At 49.4% G+C, this 19,434-nt stretch overlaps 1 protein-coding gene across 1 annotated transcript in view; it reads left to right on the top strand.

Annotated features, from left to right (window-relative positions):
* Window positions 1-19,434, top strand: part of ADGRD1 (adhesion G protein-coupled receptor D1) — a 296,498-nt gene that overhangs the window by 152,755 nt on the left and 124,309 nt on the right. The window contains 1 exon segment of the mRNA XM_048515018.1: window positions 2,599-2,636. Coding sequence (XP_048370975.1) covers window positions 2,599-2,636 — 38 coding nt within the window.

The raw sequence follows: 19,434 nt of genomic DNA, 5'->3' as shown, positions 1-19,434 counted from the left end.
CCCAGCAGCACCGTGGTAGAACGTTGGCACCTGTGAGGGGCCCTACGGCCTTCTGGTCGCACTTTGCCACCCCACTCCTCATCCCCCTACTGGAGTCACGGGTCATGAACTGTCAGGCTCCAGTCACCGGTACGCCCAGGGACAATGGTCTTGCCCCCAGGTGAGGATTAGGCTCAGGCAGCTTACGGCTCCTCTCCGCATGCAGCCAGGTGAGATCATGCATCCTGTGATGATCTCCCGACCTCCAACTCTCCCGGAACTCCCTCCGTTCCTCCCAGCTGCGCGCCCCCAATAGAATCACAATAAAAGGTTACCCCCCCAGGAACCAGCACTTGGGAGGTTCGCTAGGAACCACGGACCTCCAGCGCTCCCGCTGCTGGCGATCTCCGCCAGATATTTATCTCTGCGTCTCGTCTACGTTCCTTGCGCTGACCGGTGGGTGGGCCACGGCTGGTGCCGAAACCCGGGGAATCCCTCGAACCTCCCGCCCTGCTCACCGTCGCGCTGGGAAAGGGCCGCGATGCCGAAGTCCAGCTGGATCGGCGCATCCAGGGACCACCGTTTGAGGGTATCGCCTGTCCTCTGGTCCGAGAGCATCCAGAGACCACCCAGCGTCCACAGGACGCACTCTCGTCCGGCAGAACACCGGTGAGGTATGGGAGCTCGCAAATGCAGGGCTTATGACAAGAACGCTGACGAACCGTCAGCGTTAGCGATATGCGGCACTGTCCCCGTAAAGCGACGGGAGCTGCGCCAAGTGGTCGAGGAGATTGAAGCTCAGTGTCCATTTTACTCAGAGGGGGGGGGACATTGAATCTTGGAGACTGGGAAAACATCGAGCGCACTCTTAGCACAGAGCCTCAGCGCGCCGATGTCACTGCTACTGGCAGTGGAGACAATGTTATGTCACCATCAGCCTGCAGACCCTATGGCTCCCTTGCTGTAGGCCGCCCTCGCTTCGATCTTTCCCCTTCAATTTCAGCTACAGTTTTTCTCTATCCGGCTAAATTGGACGCCTGTCCTCCTTCACCCTTGCTCGCCCAGCCCATTCCAAATTCTCCCGCTTGGCTGGAAACGCCCCCTCCCCTTGCTCCAGCCTTCATTTTCCAAAGCCGCAGCACCTCCATTCGGCGCCCGCGTGTGGCGCGGGTTTCAAAACCCTCGCAGAGCGTATTAGCCACGATCTGCAAAGGAAAGAAACCCTGACGGAAGACGATGCCGATATTCTCGCATTGTGCCCCGTCCATTTCACAGATACCGAGGGGGAGGATGGCGTTGTTCGGCGAGTACCGCCCCTTAAGCTATAACATCCTCACTGAGCTCCGCAAAGCGGAGGCATGCTATGTGAGAGGCATGCTAGAGGCAATCGCGAGGAATCACTTAATGGTTCCGGACGACTGGAGGACCACCTTCCGCATGCTCCTGAGCCCTGCACAATTTGTGATCTGGGAAAGCGAGTTCCGCCAGCAGTGCTTCAGCAAAGACTGGCGGCCGCCTCCTGGCCCCGGGCGCCTACACCCGCCCGCTTACAGCTTCACGGCCCCGATGCCTTCCTTAACCCCCCAGCAATCAGATTGTCCTACCTGGGGTCCACCCCTTACGATGCAGCCTCCGATTAAGCTACCACAAGGCGTTTGTCAAGGTTCCCAATGCCGGCCAGCCCACCCAGAGCTTCTCCACCATCCGGCAAAAACCCCAAGAACCCTATGCCGAGTTTGTGAGCAGGCTCCAGGAAGCTCTCAAAAGGCAGGTTGACGCGGGGAGGCCCAGGGCTTTCCTTAAAGCGTCTTGCCAAAGGGAACGCCTCCGCTGGAGTGCCGCCGGCGATCACGGGTCTAGGTAGGAACCCTGAACTGGCCGACATGCTTAAGGCACCCGGGATATCGGGTCCTTAGCCCTCGCAGCGGACCTCCTGGCCGCAGCCCTCTCCATTGCCAGGAAGCAGCCCCGAGGCAGATGTTTCCAGAATTGCCGCCCAGTCCGGACACTTCAGTAGAGGGTGCAGGCTACCCAGTAGGGGGGGCCTGCAGCCCGCACAGGGGATACCCCAAGGGGAGAGGACCCCCCAGGGAGGCCCGATCCCAGACCCACCTTTAAACAAGAACTTATCCCTTATTGCAGGGGCCACTGACCTCGCTTGCCCGGAGCCAGCGTACACCCCAATGTGGTGGTGTCCTGCAGGAACCTGCAACCTCCACGAGGGGCAGCCCTTGCATGCAGCGGTCTCCTACGCCCCAAGAGCATCCCGCCGCCCACTTCACGGTTCAGAGGCCCAGGTGCGGCACAAGGTGCAGAAGAGCTCCGACCCGCGTGTCACATCAGCGAAGTGAGCCGGGCGGCCTGATCAGTGGCCGGCTGGGGCACATTTGCGCACCTGGGAAGAGGATGGGGAGCAGGCCACGCCGGAAGCCCCCCCAGGGCAGGCGACAGCCAGCCACCGGCCCCTCCCATTTACCATGGGAGAGCTTCGAGGCGAGTAAGCCATTACTGCCCTCCCCCTCACATGGACCCGCGAAGACCCCCCAGTATACCGTTGAGCAGAGGCCACTGCCCAGAAGAAAAATTGGCTGCCATGCACCAGCTTCATTGGAGGAACAGCTGGCTGCGGGCCACATTGAGACCTCAACATCACCCATGGAACCATGCAATGTCTTTGTGATAAAAAAGAAGAGTGGCCGATGGCGATTGCTACAGGATCTCAGAGCAGTGAAATGCCTGCATCCAACCCATGGGCCCTCTTCAATGTGGTTTGCCCAACCCCAACCTTATCCCTCCGGACTACCAGGTCCTGGTTGTTGACCTGAAGGATTGTTTCTTTTGTATTCCCCTCTCTCCTGAAGACCGGGTACATTTACCGGCTTTCACCCCGGTGCCGATTGCTTGTCATCATCAGCCCATGACCAGATACCAATGGAAAGGTATTGCCCCAGGGAATGCTGCTTAGCCCTGCCAATGTCCAGTTTTTTGTCCATCACGCTTCGCCCCGTTTAGCGCCAAAGCGCCCGAACCCATAATAATCCACTACATGGATGATATCCCTGGTAGCCGCACCGACCACCATCCCCGCCCAGTGGATAACGCTGCTGGCCGGCGCATTAAAACAGTCAGGCCTATACATGCGGCTCCCGAAAAGGTGCAAAAGAGCGAGCCATTCTTGGCTATCTGGGGCGCAAACTCCTCCGCTCCTACTCCGCCCCTGTCATACCAGAGATACCGTCCCAGATGCGCCCACACTCCTCCAGCTGCAGCAGCTGCTGGGAACCCTCAGCTGGGTCCGTCCCTTCTTTGCCCTCACCACCTCCTTGCTCGGCCCCATTGTTCTCGCTACTCCCCACTTTCGCTTCACAAAAACCCAGGGGACAGGATCCAGCTCACCCAGAGAAGCACAAAGGCGCCTTTCGGACGGTAAGGGAGGTCCTAGCCAGCCGATGGGTGGATCGGGTCCCCCCTCAAAGATCAACCTCTCTCCCTCTTCCTCTTGGCACCCCCCCTCTCCCAGCCAGAGTCCTAGGAATTTACCACCCGACCGCCCGCCAAACCTTCTTGGTCGAATGGCTCTACCTACCTCATGTGCCCGCATAAAATCTCTCCACCCAGACCAGCTTTACATGAATCTCATCAACCAAAGGCGTCAGAGCACCGCTGGTAATGGTGGGGTGGGACCCCGAAAAAAATCATCATGCCTCTAAACAGAGCAGAATTCCAGCATCTCTTGAGCGCTTCGCCTTCACCCCTCCAGCGCTGGCCCTGGAGGATTTGCGTGGGGGAGATCCTCTTCCACCTCCCCCCGGATCCTCGCCTCACTCTCCTCCACTCTGCCCCCTGTCCCGTTCGGCCTTTAGCAGCCTCTGTCCCACTCCAAGGCGCCCCCACCATCTTCGCCGACGGGGGGCAAGCGCGTCGGCGCCATTGCCTTTCAACAAAATGGCCAATGGCAGACCGCTTACACGCCGCCCCAAGCCTCCGCTCAGCAGGCCCGAGCAGCGCCGCAGCCATTGCAGCCTTTCCAAGCCTTCCCTCAGCCTTTCAACCTTTTGGTCGATTCCCATCACATTGGCGCTTGCGTGATCGTACCACCTACCCGAACCCTACATTAGCCCCAGAATAGAGCTCAAACCTCATGAGTCTCTTGCTTCTGACATTACGGAACCTACTAGCATCCCAGAGACCTCTCAATACTTCGTGGGCCACATGCGCAGCCACACACCGCTTCCAGGCCCCCTCAGCGAGGGGAACCAGCATGCAGACAGCGCTACCCACATCTCCACCCTCTTCTCCGACCCCTTTCAATCACACGATTTCTTCCACCAGGGGGCAAAAGCACTTTCATGTGCCCGATCCTGTGGCATCCCGCTCAGCCAGGCACAATCTATCGTTAAATCTTGTGCTCAATGCTCACGCCTTGGCCCCTCGTCAGACCCCGGGGTAAATCCGAGAGGGGCCCTGGCAAATGACTTGTGGCAAATGGACGTAACCCTGATCCCTGCCCTAGCCCCCTGGAAGCACCTGCATGTAACTATAGATACCTACTCGGGGTACGTCTGGGCCACCCCACTCCGAGGCGAAACCACCAATCACGTCATCCAGCACCTCTTTGCATGCACTTAACCCGTTATGGGCCGCCCCTCTCCGCCTAAAGCGGACAATGCGCCCGCATATTCCTCCTCAGCCATGCTCCAGTTTTGCACCAACTGGGGAATGCGTTGCTAACACACGCGATTCCCTACAACCCAGCACCCGGGCGAAGCAATGCGTTGGCGGGGAGCAAATCGCCAGCTTCAAAGAAATTCTAGCCAAACAAACCAAAGAAAGGGGAGGTAGCCCCCCCCCCCATTTAGGCCACGTACAACAGACAGTATCAAAGGGTACTCTTCACCATCAATCGTTTTAAATTTGCACCAGCCCCTGCATCAGGGGCAGCAGATCGCAGTAGAAAGACACTTCAGGCAGTCAGACCCCCTCCCCCACGCCAAGGTCTACTACCGCCAGCTCCCAGACCGAACCTGGCGGGGACCGGCCCCCCTCATAACCTGGGGAAGGGGGTATGCTTCAGTCCTTCTCCCCACAGGCCCTCTATGGATCCCAGCCCGACATGTCCGACCAGCTCGAGGAACAATGCCGAACGAAGCCAGCCCCGGAGTACCCCGTCCCATAGCTTCAGCAGACCCACAATCAACATCGGAACGACCTGAAGATCCAGAGGATCCGCAAAGGCGCCAGAGCTATGATCAGCCTAACCCGAAGGCTCCCGCAGCAGCCGGCCCGCCTCAGGACACCCAAGAACCCCAAAGTTGCAACCTCTGCGGCTACCGCTGCAGATTTCACAGCCATCAGCAGCTACTCACACAACTACCCCCCGCCGGTGGCAATCGGTCACCCCCTGCAGGATCTTCATCTACAACCGCCATTCTCTCTCCCTCTCTGCCGCCCCCTGGCTGGAGTTTGAAGTTGCAGCCAGGAACATTCCTGATAGGCTAACCTTTGGAACTCTCCTCTGTTTCCAGCCACCTGATTGTTATCGGAACATGCCTTCTCTCGCAGCCTTGCTCGTGAGGGCTCACTATGGAACTGGGGTAATGCTAAGGACTTATCAGTAACTCTCTCTCCTACGCTGCTCTTGAGAAATCCATGGACTCTACCACCATGCGGCTCACGAAGGCTTTGGTGGCCAAACAACAAAGAGCCGTGGCATTGGACTTTTATGCAGCCATGGGCTGCCCCCCCTTTTTCTCTTTCATCACCTAGCCTTGCTGTATTGTTGTTTAGCTATGATTATTGTTTCCATCTACCTGATGATGCCCGCTTTGGAGCTGACCTCCAAAGGAATTATTGGTAGTGCTGCAACCCAGCTGATCATGGAAGTTGTTGCATGCTTTAATCTCTTAGAACTTATGTTATTTGTTGTTGTTGCATCCGTCCCACTGGAACTCTCTGCTGCCGCTTCTCACCATGCGTCCTGCCTCGGGCCTTCCACCCCGGAAGCCCACGCGCGCGCCGTCGATAAACTCCCCACTTTCCTTCGGCCCCCCTTGCTTTTGCCGGAGAGGACGCGGCGGCTCTAGCCAAGGCGAGAGTATGTTTCCCCTCACAACTTCCCTTTGTGAGAATCACCCGGATCTCTATTTCCTGTAACATCAAGACTGTCGGGCCCGTTCTGGCCTGTGCCCTTACGAAGTCCAATTCTCAATCTCTAATCGTGCCGCCATTGATTGTTTGTCATGAAAGTGCATGAGTTGCCAGATACTGTTACTACTGTTCAATTCTTGCCATTTGGCTTGATTGTATGCCTCATCAATTCGGGTCATGGTTTACTCGCCTTCAATTAATGTATCTAATATTGCCTGTAACCTGTGCAAAGAAGCCCCTCGACTTTCCCCTGCCTCAAGCAGCCAAGTTCTAATGTTGCACAAGCAGCTGGGTCAAGCTTCGACCAAACAGCGGAGGGAGACAAGCGTCTCCCTAAATCGCCCCCTTGCATTTCCCTCGCCTTCCCTCTAAAATGTCTTAAAAAAGGAGGAGATGTAGTAATGCACCGCTGACTCCAGCAGCACTCGTGCGGTAGAACTGTTGGCACACCAAGCCGGACTCCTACGACCTTCTCTGGCTCACACTTCCGTGACTCTACTCCTCATCCCCCCCCATGAGTCACGGGTCATGAACTGTCTGGCTCAGTCACCGGGCGCAGGGACAATGGTCTTGCCCCCAGGTGAGGATTAGGCTCAGACGCTTACGCTCCTCTCCGCACGTAGCCAGGTGAGATCATGCATCACATGATGATCTCCCGACCTCCCGCTCTCCCGGAACTCCCTCCGTTCCTCCCCGCTACACGCCCCCAATAGAATCACAATAAAAGGTGCCAGGAACCAGCACGCGGGAGATTCGCTAGGAACACGGACCTCCGCGCTCCCGCTGCTGGCGATCTCCACCAGATGTTATCTCCGCGTCTCGTCTCGTTCTTGCGCTGACCATGTGGGTCGACCACACCTGATGGGATAGCATGAACATCCCTAAGAGTTGGTGCCACCACCAAGAAGGTCCTGGCTTGTAAAACCTCCTGCTGTGTTACAGTGACAGAGTATCGCACAGTAGAGCCTCCCGCAGCTACCTTAAACTCTAACTAGCTTGTATGGAAGAAAGCACTCCTTGGGATACAGTTTTTAAAAGACAAGTCGGGTACTACATTGGTGATAGAGCAATTGCACCCTGCTCTTTATTCAAAAATTCAGCTTGGATTCATTATGTCTCTGCACACTTGATCATGCCATTCTGGTGTTATGAATTGGACTTCAGAGACAACGCATGCAAAGCCTCCGAGTTGAAGGAAGCGCCGCTAAGGATTCTTTGATGGATTTGTAGGTTCGTTAAACCACAGTTTATAATTCCAGCCCAGATTTAAGATAGGAGTGCTTGAGACATGCGTACCCTATGGGAAGACTTTTACTCTGCATGAGGAACTTAAGGAACGAAAAACCCCAAGCAGGCAAACATTTCTTCACTGCTCTTTTGTTTTTATAGCCTCCTCCTTATTTGGCTTACGAAGCAGATTAAATTGCCCGATTGCTTGTGTTTCGTTCTCCAGCGTCTTTCAAGAAATTTCCTAAAGAAACTGGTGGTGTCTCACAGCCAGAGAAGTTTAATACCCTCTGTTTCCTCAGCTTTGGCAAAGTCTGTTGGGGAAATAATATAAAAAACCATGGGTTAGAAGTATGCGGAAGTATGTATTTGCCTTGGGAGTAATCGCATAGGTGGGAGGTGTGGGATAATTTTTTAAAACTGATCTGCTTGCCTCTTTTTTTGAATTGTAGACTGCAGAAGAATATAAAAAAAGTGCATCTTCTACATTAAGAGAACTCATGTTTGGCGCACAGTGCTTCTAATCACTCATATTGATGCATGATGGCCCAAACTTGCTTGATCTTATCAGCTCTCAGAAGTTAAGCAAGGTTGACCCTGGCTAGTATTTGGATAGGAGACCTCAGAGGAATACCAGGCAGTGGAAAACCATTTCTGTTAGCCTCTTGCCTTGAAAACCTGACAAGATCACCATAAGTCACCAAACCGGGAAGGGGAAGGGACCGAAAATGTTTTGCAAACTTTTTCAGGGAGTTGTGCAGAACAGGCCAATGACTTCCCTTGTCGGACCTTCGTAAACTCCATCCTCAAACAGAGTGAGAAGGGCTGTCTTTCTTGAGATTCACATCCCAGGCTTCTGCCTGTGAAAAGGTTTAACACAGGGCCCGGCAGAGAGAGTCTCTCCTGTAGGCAGAATGCTGACAACCCTTTTGTATGTTGCTTCAAGCCCCGGCTAAACAGCCTGCGATCGTATCCTTCAGCAGATCAAAAGGAGACCACTTTTAAGCCAGTACATCTTAGGCTCCACAGGGAGTTCTTCTTTAGGCCTGTTTCTCCGTGGGCTTTCGCTGTTTTGTAGCACTTTCTTTTAAGATGGCTGGATTGTGAAGTCTTTAAAACAACCCTTTTATCTGTGATCCGATACAAAAGATCACTTAACCCATTTTGCAGGGAATTAGTCGACCCAGCCCAGTGGGTGACGGAATGATACAACAACCCTCAAAACCAACTCAAAAGTTAACACCAACCAATTGTTGCTTGAATTGGTAAACCCAAGATGTTTTCTTGATCTCCATCAGGGAAATCTACAAAACATGTAATAACAAATGTACAACAATAAATAATTTCATTTTAAAATGGGATTGATTTTCTGGCTTACCAATCCAAGGCACAGAAGAGCAATAACCTTGGCCCGTTTCAATTTAATGCCGTCTATGCTCCTGAAAGGCAGATACCAACGCATAGATAAACAAAAGAGGCTATGCCCATGCAACTCAGGCCAAGTAGAGACACTGGAGCACACTCTGTTTCACTGTGCAAGATTTACCAAGATCAGAATGACCCAACCCATCATTGCTTCACTCCTATACAATCACTTAACTGATGCTCTTAAGATTCCTGTAATCTTAGATAATCTTGATCCTTACTTTTGCGAAAGCGTAGCAAAATATCTTTTAAAGATTATAGACGCAACGCTAGATGGATACTAAGCATTAGATTGCTATCATCATAACAACAACAATGTTGCTTACATTAACTATTTGCTACTGGTATACAGTGCCTACCTCTGCCAGCAACCTTTGGGTTCACGGTCACCCAAAGTCAAATAACCTGTGGGTGATTCATTGAGAGATGTTGTAGTTTTGTTATTGATTGCCAGATGGAGTGACAACTGAAGGCTGTGTATGGGAGTCAAATCAATTGTTTGCCCATTTCCTCGCCCCCTATCCCTTGTTCTGTGTTAGGTGCCACTCTAACAAACTCTGTGTTTTATAGTGGAGTGTTGATACTGTATGCTGTTGTGATGCCTGGGCTCTGTTGGTGGGTTTTCAGTCAGGTCTGTGGAGAGGTGTATAGGAATGGCACTTTTGATGAGTCCATTTGGACTAAACTATTGATAAGACTCTGAATGGCTGTTGTATCTATCTGTCTCTTATGGACAATTGTTTTATTGTATTTTGGAATGCCAATAAAGGCTTGTCTATTAATCTGAAACATTTTTATGTTCTTGGAAGCTGAGCAGGGTTGCCCATGGTTAGTAGTTAAGTGGAAGACAACTAACTAAGGAAGTCCATGGTTGCTATGCTGAGCTAGGCAATGGTAAACTATGGCCATTTCTGCACAAAGCATTTAAAACGTATGCCAAAAGTTTTGAAAAGAACGGTTTTCATGGTTTTTGTCCTCGTAGTCCATACAAATAAAATGTTTCAGGTGAAAATGGTTTGTTTTTAAAAACAAACAGACATAGAATCATAGAGTTGGAAGAGACCCCATCAAGTCCAGCCCCCTGCAATGCAGGAGCATGCATAGCTTCGATGCTACGAAGACTTGATATCCGAAGCTTTGCCAATTCTGATATCAAATCTATGTAGCACTGAATACGTAGCACCAAAATAAAAAAGGAGGAAAAATGGCACATTCGTGTAATTGGCAGGAAATAATGAATTTATTAATGTACACCAATGATGGAAATGGCAGGCAGCCGTGAAGCCAGATGAGGAAATTTCCATTAAAAATTTCCACAGGAAACTTCAGAAAATGGCGGACAGCCGAACATCTCAGTGATAAGGTATCTATTTTGCATGGAAAACATTCCAAGTTCAGACCTTACTGTCTCTAGTTTAAATGATTTGGGAATAAACACTGTGAAAGATCTCTGCTTAAGACTCTGGGGACCCACTGCCAGCAAATTGACCTTATAGACCAATGATCTGTCTGACTAAGACAGCTTTTGAAGTTCAAGTCCCCACAATGCAGTCACCGCAGACAGGATGTAGTGTGGCCTACCACTTAAATGGCGTGGCATTGCGGCTCTTGTGGGATGCTGGTGTCGTGCTAGTGTCGTGTTGGATGTTACAGCCTGCTGAAAACATTTGTACAAATTGAAAAACACGTGCAGCTGACTTTGAGCACCCAGACAGGCTTATGTTTCTCTAACTAGAGCCCCTGAGGCTTTTAGGCGAACCATCTTTGAAGTGAAAGGGCACAGGGATTTTCCTGTTCAAAGAAAGCAACTCCACAATCGCAGCAAGCTTTTTTGGGGCATGCCTGAAGGAGCTCTTTAATTCCAGCCCTTCCCTTGAATCTTCTTTCTGTGCTTCCGCAATGACGTCCAAAACCATGTCTGACTTGCAGCAGATGGCCATAGCAGGCACATTGTTTCTGCAGAATTTCAGAAATGGGACAGCTGCAACGATTTGTGGCCAAAACCCCAGGAAAACACTCAAAGGTACTGCAGAAGATTTAGTTGACTGTTCTTTCTTGAAAGAAAAACACCCCCCAAACAAATTGTCCACTATTTTCCTGCTGGCTATGTATTTTCAAGGGCATTCCCCCCCTTCTGGAACTTGTGGAACAGGTGGTGCTTTCTCATTTTCTTTCAGCGCAAACAGGCCTCTTGGTGTTTCTCTTCAAATAAGAATCAGACAATTCTGTGAAAAGTGGTGCAGAAATAGTACTAGGCCTGCTAGCCATTCGGTGAGTCCTGAAGATCTCTTGGAATTAGCACTCATCTCTGGCCAGAGATCTGTTCCCCCAAAGAAAATGGCAGCTTTGAATGGCAGACCCCCTCACGTTGACCCTTTCTGCACAAACCCCCTAAAACATTTCTAAAACGTTTTCACTCCCCATCTTTTGTTCGTACTCACCCGCTCGAAACAATTCCTGGCTGCCATTATGTGCTCCCCCCCCCCCTTTTGAGTTCTGGAATATAAATGCTATATACATTTATACATATGTAAAACAATGATAGACTCTAAAACTTATATACACAGCATGTAATTTACCAAGGATGAAAGTCTCTAGATGTTTTTATGCTGTTGATTTGCTGTTCGGTAGAACAGCTGTATTGTGAGCTGCCTCGAGCCCTTCGGGGATGAGGCGGTCTATAAGTTCAATAAATAATAATAATAATAATATTCCCATTGCTATCCTAAGCAAAACAAATAAGGAAGGGATGAAAGGGAAAGGGAAAGGAAGGGAAAGAAGATTTTTTTTTGGATTTATATCCCACCTTTCTTTTTTGTAAGGAGACTCAAGGTGGCCTACAAGCTCCTTTCCCTTCCTCTCTCCACAACAGACACCTTGTGAGGTAGGTGGGGCTGAGAGAGTTCTGAGAGAACTGTGACCAGCAGGAATGTAGAGGTGCAAAAATGCATCTGGTTCACCAGATAAGCCTCTGCCACTCAGGTGGAGGAGTGAGGAATCAAACCTGGTTCTCCAGATTAGAATCCACCTGCTCTTAGCCACTACATCACACTGGGAAAGGGAGGTCAAGTACAGTTGTAACATAAATAATCCATCACTGTCCTCAACAGGGCCATACCCTATTTCTAAAAGGACTTGGCAGGTAATAGGAAAAGTTTGGCAGGTGGTACAGTGCCTGGTGGAACCTCTTTGGAGACCCCTGGCTTAGGGTGACTCTGAGCCCTTGTTTCTTGAGTTCTTATTCCCATTTGCCATAACACAGATAGGAGGAACAGCTCTACAGCCACTTCTTTTTGTGGCAAACCCTCTTTTCATGCCTTTTGTCTGCCACCCAAATTGCAGTGTTCAGTTGGAAAATGAGAAGTGCCAATCAAAGTCGCCTCAGATTGAAAACTGGAAGCCCCGAGGGTTTACGCGTCCCCAAACTCACTGAGCAAGGCACAGTGCATTGGTAACAGTTTCAGCAATAACAAGAAAAGGAAATATTTTGATAAAGCATCAGGGAGAGGCCGTAAACATTTGTTTTTTTTTATTTGGATTTTTCCACTTACCCCAAAGCACTAGACGGGTTTCAACATATTTCAGAGGAAGGAATCAAAAGGAGGGAGACGGAATGGAACATGATGGAAGATTTTAGACTCTTCAACATGCTGGCTGGCTCAGTCAGCGGCACCAGCGTTTCGCAGTCCTTGCCGTTTATTTTTGGAAAGTAATATAACAATACTGGACGAATCTACAGCTATGTGGCACTCCGATTGGCACTGGCTCTGTTAGCCGAGTGATAAATTGGCATCCAGCGAGACTGACATTATTTGCGTCTTTATCACTTGGCTGCAATGTGGGTCTCATGCCTGGCTCGCCTGCTTGTTTACTCGCTGAAACACATTCATCATGTTCGCTAAAGGCTGGAAAGCTGCATGGAACCATTTGGGGCAGAAGAGTCTGTAAAATGGACGCCTCCCTGCAATTAGCAATGAATGGATAGCTATGAGCAGCTGCAGGAGAAGCAATGTGGTGTAGTGGCCTCCCAGATTGGGGAGACCCGGGTTCAAGTCCTGCAGATCATGAACTGCCATTTCTCTGCCTGACTTGAATCGCAGGATTGCCGTGAGGATAAAGGAGGGAGAACTGTGTACGCACCCTGAGAACCTTGGAGGAAGGAATGGAACTGAAAGACAGCCCATAAATATTGTTTTCCCCCAGCCAATTTATTTCCTTTGTTTACACGACTGCAGCTCTGTGAATTTAAATAAATGAAGCCTGAGGGATTCTATTTTTTAAAAAGCTAACATACAGGGATGGAGCGAGGGGGAAGGGTGCCTGGTGCATGCATGTGCCGCGTGCCCCTCCAAGCCACCAGAACGCCCCGGCCCACCCCCACCACACCCCCTGGAATGCCTCCGTGGGGGCGCCCACCTGGTGCATCGCACACCCCCTCGCCCCATTGTCGCTATGCCTCTGCTAACATACAGTATTTAGTGCTTAATTTTCATTCTGTGCTCATTTTTTCTGACCATTGAAGAAGAAGAGTTTGGATTTATACCCCGCTTTCCCTTATTGTAGGGAGTTTCAAAGCAGCTTACAAACTACTCCCTTTTCCCTCCCCCCAACAGACATCTTGTGAAGTAGGCTGGGCTGAGAGAAGTCAGAGAAAATTGTGACTGGCCCAAGGTCACCCAGCAGGCTGCATGTGGAAGAACTGGGAAATACATCTAGCTCACCAGATAGGAGTCCGCTACTCATGTGGAGGAGTGGGGAATCAAACCCCATTCTCCAGATTAGAGTCCACTGCTCTTACCCACTCCACCACTGTCCATGATGTCTTTGCACAGCTTATACCTCTTCTCTGTTTTCTTTTCCTTTGCCCTCACTTCCCTTACCCTCATCTGCCCTCACTGCTGTTTAATCAACTGGTTGTAAACAGAGACCCCAGTGGTCTTGTCAACTATATTGACTTCACGTAATGGTACCAGGATGGTTGCCTTGGCCAACCAGGTGAAATGGCAGTTGAGGCTCCTGACAGATAAGAACAATAATGGCGGGAAGCATCAGTTGCTTGAGTAACAAAAAAAGGTCCCAAAAGAGCATTCAAACAAATGTTCAGCCAGCTGTTGTGGGGAGACTGGGGCTGGGGGGGGGGCAGAAAAACATGTGTTTCTTCTGCATCAAATGTACTCATTTCAAGGGGGATAGTGAAACTCCAGCACAACCCCAGCACCGTTTTGTGTTTCCTTCTCCGAGTGAACATACATAACAAGAGATGAAGCTGTCTTATTGTGAGTCAGCCTTTGGTCCACCTGGCTCAGCATGGTATATTCTTGACTGACAGCTGCTCTCCAGAACCTCAGGTAGAGAAAGAAAATGCCTTCCCAGCATCTGCTACTTGACATCCTTAATTCCAGAGGCCGTGAATCGAACTTCTGCATCCAAAGCAGGAGCTCTGAGAGGGAGAAAGTTCCAGGGAATCTTTACAGGGCCTTCTTTCTTGCTGCTCTTTTCTTCCTTGCGTGTTTTTAAAAATATCCTCTATGGTATTTCCATGTTGAAGATGCTGTACAGGTTTTTAAAACCCCACATCAGTGAAAACACTTTAATTTTTTAAAAGGAGAACCAACATGTACAAGTAGAAAGCATCCCCCCTCCCAAAAAGAAAGCCCTAATTAGAAAAAGCAGGAACAACTCTCTTCGGAAATCTCCATTTCTCAAGCGGCCTCAGTTGAGAAACATAACAAAAAGGTTAAACCTCTGGTTTTTCCTTCTCAGGACATCAATCAAACCAGTGGGAGGAAATTTTTTGTTTGAGGAAATGTTGCTCAGGTGAAATTCACCTCACTAGTGCTGTATAGGGGAGTTCACAAGGGAAAGGAGCTTGTAAGCCCCTGTGAGTCTCCTTACAGGAAAGTCTTCTTCTTCTTCTTCTTCTACTTCTTCTTCTTCTTCTTCTTCTTCTTCTTCTTCTTCTTCTTCTTCTTCTTCTTCTCCTTCTTCTCCTTCTTCTCCTTCTCCTCTTCCTCCTCCTCCTCCTCCTCCTCAGGAATATTTGTGCTGCTTTGCTTCCACTTTGAAAACCACATTGGGCAATTTAGAACTGTCAAGTCTGAGGAGAAATTTCAATGAGATTTGTGGAAACTTGTCTGGTTTGCGAAAAACAAATGAAATTCCTCTCGGAGAAGGCATTTTTATATAGGGTACTGTTGTTTGAATTCACAGGCAGACTGGAATGAATAACTTGGAATGAATTTTCGAGAATTTTGATCCAGTGGGTGAACATTTTTCTGTAGTCTCTCCACAGCAGGCCCTCTAGAGCTCCTGCAAACAATCCTTGATGACTAACCTCCAGGTCAGACCACAGGCCAATAGAGTCCTCTCCTTCTTTCCTTTATAACACAGTTACGCCTTTTTGTTGCTTTGGGTGCAGTTCAGTCTTCACTCATCTGACCTCACTCCAAAACCACCAAGTATGGGGGGGAGTAAACTCCTCAGAAGTCAGACCTGAATCAAAGAGCAGTTGGAGTCTTCTGAACTTTCAATTTTAAAGAAAGTCTCTTGCTGAGCTTCGCAACCTAGAGAAGGGAGTAAGAAACCGGGCTTCTTAGATAGCAGGAGTTCGTAGCAAAGGAAGACCTGGCAGGCTGGTTGGTTTTCCGGGGCTGTGTGGCTCTGGGGTCAGGTAGTTAGCTTCAACTTCAATTGACTTTTATACATAGGCATACCTTACCAGAAATAAAACAAAGTACAAAAGCAGAGCAAAACTGCAAGAGGGTGCTTAAATAAAACCAGGACAAAATCACATAGGGCCAGGGGAAATTAAATGAGGTGACCCAAGCTTCCATTATGACCTTTATCTTGATCCCTCTAACAAAAAAATTCAGCAGTTTTTCCAGCTATCCCACAATTCAGCAGGTGTATTGGTTCTTTTGCATAATGCCTGTGAACAAACTCTATTTTTTTTCTTTTAGTGCCCGGCAAGTAGGGATAGGCTCTAGGTAATGCATTCCTCGGACAAGAATACATAATGTACTCAAGTGTCTCCACCTCTATCCTTGGTCAGGGTAGAAGTTGTAATGCCAGTCCTAACATCTGTGATTGGCATCTATAGCTGGTTGTTGTAGCTCTTCAGAACATCTATAGCTGGCATACTTCAGGGACATGTCACAGTAGATGTGTTTATGTCCATGATATATTTAATGCGATACATGCCTCTTGAAGATCAGGGATGTCTCTGACAGTGGGACATAGCGGGTATCAAGCATCATCTAATCATATGGGGGGTGCACACCATCTAATCATGGGGGTGCTGGGCCCGGGCTGCTCTTACCAGCTTCAGGTGGTAGACCTAAGCGCCCCTGAGGTGGGTGATGGCTTAGGCGGAAAATTCAGATTTTGCCCACAGGCTCCATTTTCCCTAGATATGCCTCTCTGCTAAAGATGCCAGCCCCAAATATAGCCAGATAGCTAAACACATTAGGAGCTAAAATTAGTGACTTCTCAGACTCCCATGTTCATGTGCTATGAAGCTTTGGCTTGCAAAATCCATCTCGGGTTTGCCACTTAGGGCTGGGAAATTTCTTGGAGATTTGGGCTGGATCCTGGGAGAATGGAGTTGGGGGGTGGAGAGAGGTCCTCAGGAATGTTCTGCCAGAGTCCACCCTCCAAAGCAGCCATTTTCTCCAGGGGAACTGACTTCTGCAGTCCAGAGATCAGTGGTAATTCTCAGAGATCTCCAGACCTCACCTGGATTTTGACAATGCTAGGTTGCTATTCATACAAAGTGGATATGAACTGCTGTTGATAGGGAGTTCTATGCATAAAAAGACCTTGAGGGCCAGTGTGGTGTAGAGGTTAAGAGCAGGTGGATTCTAATCTGGGAGAACCATGGTTTGGGATTCCCCCCACTTCTCCACCTCCTGAGTGGTGGCAGAGGCTTTCATCGGGTGGAACCAGAGGCGCTTCCACACTCCTACATTCCTGCTGGGTGACCTTGGGCTAGTCAAGCAGTTCTCTTCCCAGAACTCTCTCAGCTCCCGCTTCACCTCACAAGGTGTCTGTTGTGGGGGGAGGAAGGGAAAGCAGTTGTAAGCCACCTTGAGTCTCCTTACAGGAGAGAAAGGTGGGAGATAAATCCAAACTCATTCTCCTTCCTCCTCCTCCTACTCCTCCTCCTCCTCCTCCTCCTCTTCAGATGCTTTTTTGGCTGGCTCCTTTGATTTCCGGGATTTGCAACATTTACGCTGTTTGTTTTGATAACTGTCGCTTGTCTTTCTTCATGTGCATTTTTAATGATGCGCCAAGATGGTCTTGTCAGATCTTGGAAGCTAAGCAGGGTCGATAGTAGTTACTATTGGATGGGAGACCACCAACAAAACGATGCAAGCAGTAGTAGGCAAATGGCAAAACCACCTCCTCGACGCCTCTTCTTGCCTTGAAAACCCTATGGGGTCACCATAATTCAGCTGCAACTTGATGGCAAAAAATCCCCAACAACAACAACGATACATTCTTGTTTATTACCCTTGCATTTTATTGACTGTTGTAAGCCTTTGGGACAGCCTTTTTTGAAACATGGAATATAAATATGTTAATAAAATGCAATAAATCATAGAAAATTTAGGATGGGCCAGAATCAGAGCGTTTTGTGGCACCCTGGAGACCAGCTTATCCAATTCTTTGGCAGAAACATGCATACATTTGCAGGTCTCAGACATTGCTTCTGGCTGGAGATCGCAAACCCACTTAATTGGAAGTGAATCTTACTGATAAGACCTTGGCAGGATAGGATTAGACTTGGGCCACTGGTGGTTATCTGGGGTTCTCGGTCAACATTAGATTCCAGCCTGGAGGGATGATCCAGCCCAGGATTTTTTGTTTCCTCTCGCCATATCTGATGCCTGCCTTAAAGCTTCCTTGCTGCTAAAGAGCCTTTTGATTCCCAATTGGAAGCTTCATACTAATCATGATGTGATTCCTCCCCACACACCCCGGGCTTCCAATGTCATATATTTTTTTTGGACCTAATTTCTGTTGGACTGGGATCTTGTGGTCTCTTGAGAAACAAAAAAAAACGGACTGCTAAGTATTTTATTGCTGGGCTTGAAGAGCTCGATAGAAAAATGCCTTTTTTTTTTTTGGAAGAGGAGGGTAAGATGGGATGTTGTGGAGGTTATTAACTCTATAGGGATCTCCTATAGGAATTTCTCAATTTGGAGATGTCAGTCTACCTCTGTGTAGTCTCCTCTGACTTTCCATAAGTTGGAAACGATTTGACGACACTTAACACATGCACATGCAAGTGTATCGCGTAGATAGGGTTCAAATCCAGGACTGTATTATCCATAAGGCTGATTAGGCTGAAACCTAGGGGCCCTGCAGGGACTAGGAGCCTGTATTTTGTCCTTTATGGAGGCATCTCAAAAATTCAGTGCCCTAGCACCTTGGCCTCTGCCAGGAATGCTGCTGACTCTAGCAAGTGTGCGAGGTGGCAGTTGAGAACAAGTCGCAAAGGCATACCTTACATAGTCAGCTGGAGGTTTCCCTTGAGTCAATGGGGGGTGGGCAGAGGTGGATCCAGCAGGTTCTCACCAGGTTCCTGAGAGTAGGTTACCACTATTTGTCGAAGGGGTGTGCCAAGAGGGGTTACTAATTGCAGGATTTTGGCCACGGATTTTTGGCCCTCCTCTAGCCACGCTCTTCCTCAAAGCAGTAGCTGCCACAGAACTTGAAGCAGTCTAGCAGGAGGGGCACCGGCGTGCGTGGCAGCCTGCGCCTGCGTGCATTCATTTCCTGCCCAAGGACCGGCGCAGTGGCTGCGTCCTTGCCACAGCCCCGCCCCAGGAATGCCCCCACCTCCTGAATGCTCCAGCCACGCCTTGGCCGTCCGCCGTGGCTCCAGCCCAGCCCTCATTGGCTTAATGCCACAGTTTGAAACCCACCACCATGGGAAACTTTTACTAAAAAATTTTGGATCCTCACAATTTCACTGGGGGTGGAGGGAGACAGCAGGCCAGTGCATAGCGACCCTTGGCTTCCTTGGCGGTTTACCAACCAAGTACTAACCAGGGCTGACCACACTTAACCTCCGACAGCTGAAAAGATCAGCCTACCCCGAGCCACCCAGGTCAGGCAAACCGTTTGAGAAGTATTGCTCTAGCTTCCTTTACTTGATTTCCACTGGGATTGGATTTCCACCCTCCTGAATTATTATGGTATGGAGGGCTGCCAATGCGTTCGTTTTGAAAACAAAAGTCGTTAAGTTAGTTACTAAGGAATAGGAAAAAAGCATCATTGTGATGGGGAAAAAGAAAACTCTGGAAAGCTCTCTTTTCTTTGGCGGATTTTAACTGGTATTATTCTGGGTAATTAGCTTAAGTGGTTTCTCAGCCCCAGAAGTGCATCTGCTTGGGAACGCTGGCCGCTAAACCAGCTTAGAGATGTGCATTTATCTCCCTTAAAGCACCTGACTGCAAAACGAAATGGCCTAGGCCTATTATGGCTGCATAATCAAAGGATTTGTCTCTGCTTTGTTTAACCTTCCATGATGTTCTTACTTCTATGAGATTAACTATTTATGCGAGGATCATTCCAAAAGAATTCTTCAGCGTCACCGACTAATCTGTCATTTAAATGTAAAAGAATTTCTGGGCTACGGGTCACCAATAA

This window comes from Sphaerodactylus townsendi, linkage group LG13 (genome assembly GCF_021028975.2).
Source record: "Sphaerodactylus townsendi isolate TG3544 linkage group LG13, MPM_Stown_v2.3, whole genome shotgun sequence".
NCBI classification, from domain to species: domain Eukaryota; kingdom Metazoa; phylum Chordata; class Lepidosauria; order Squamata; family Sphaerodactylidae; genus Sphaerodactylus; species Sphaerodactylus townsendi.
Note: the sequence above shows the minus strand (reverse complement) of the source record. Positions and strands in the feature narration are given on the sequence as shown.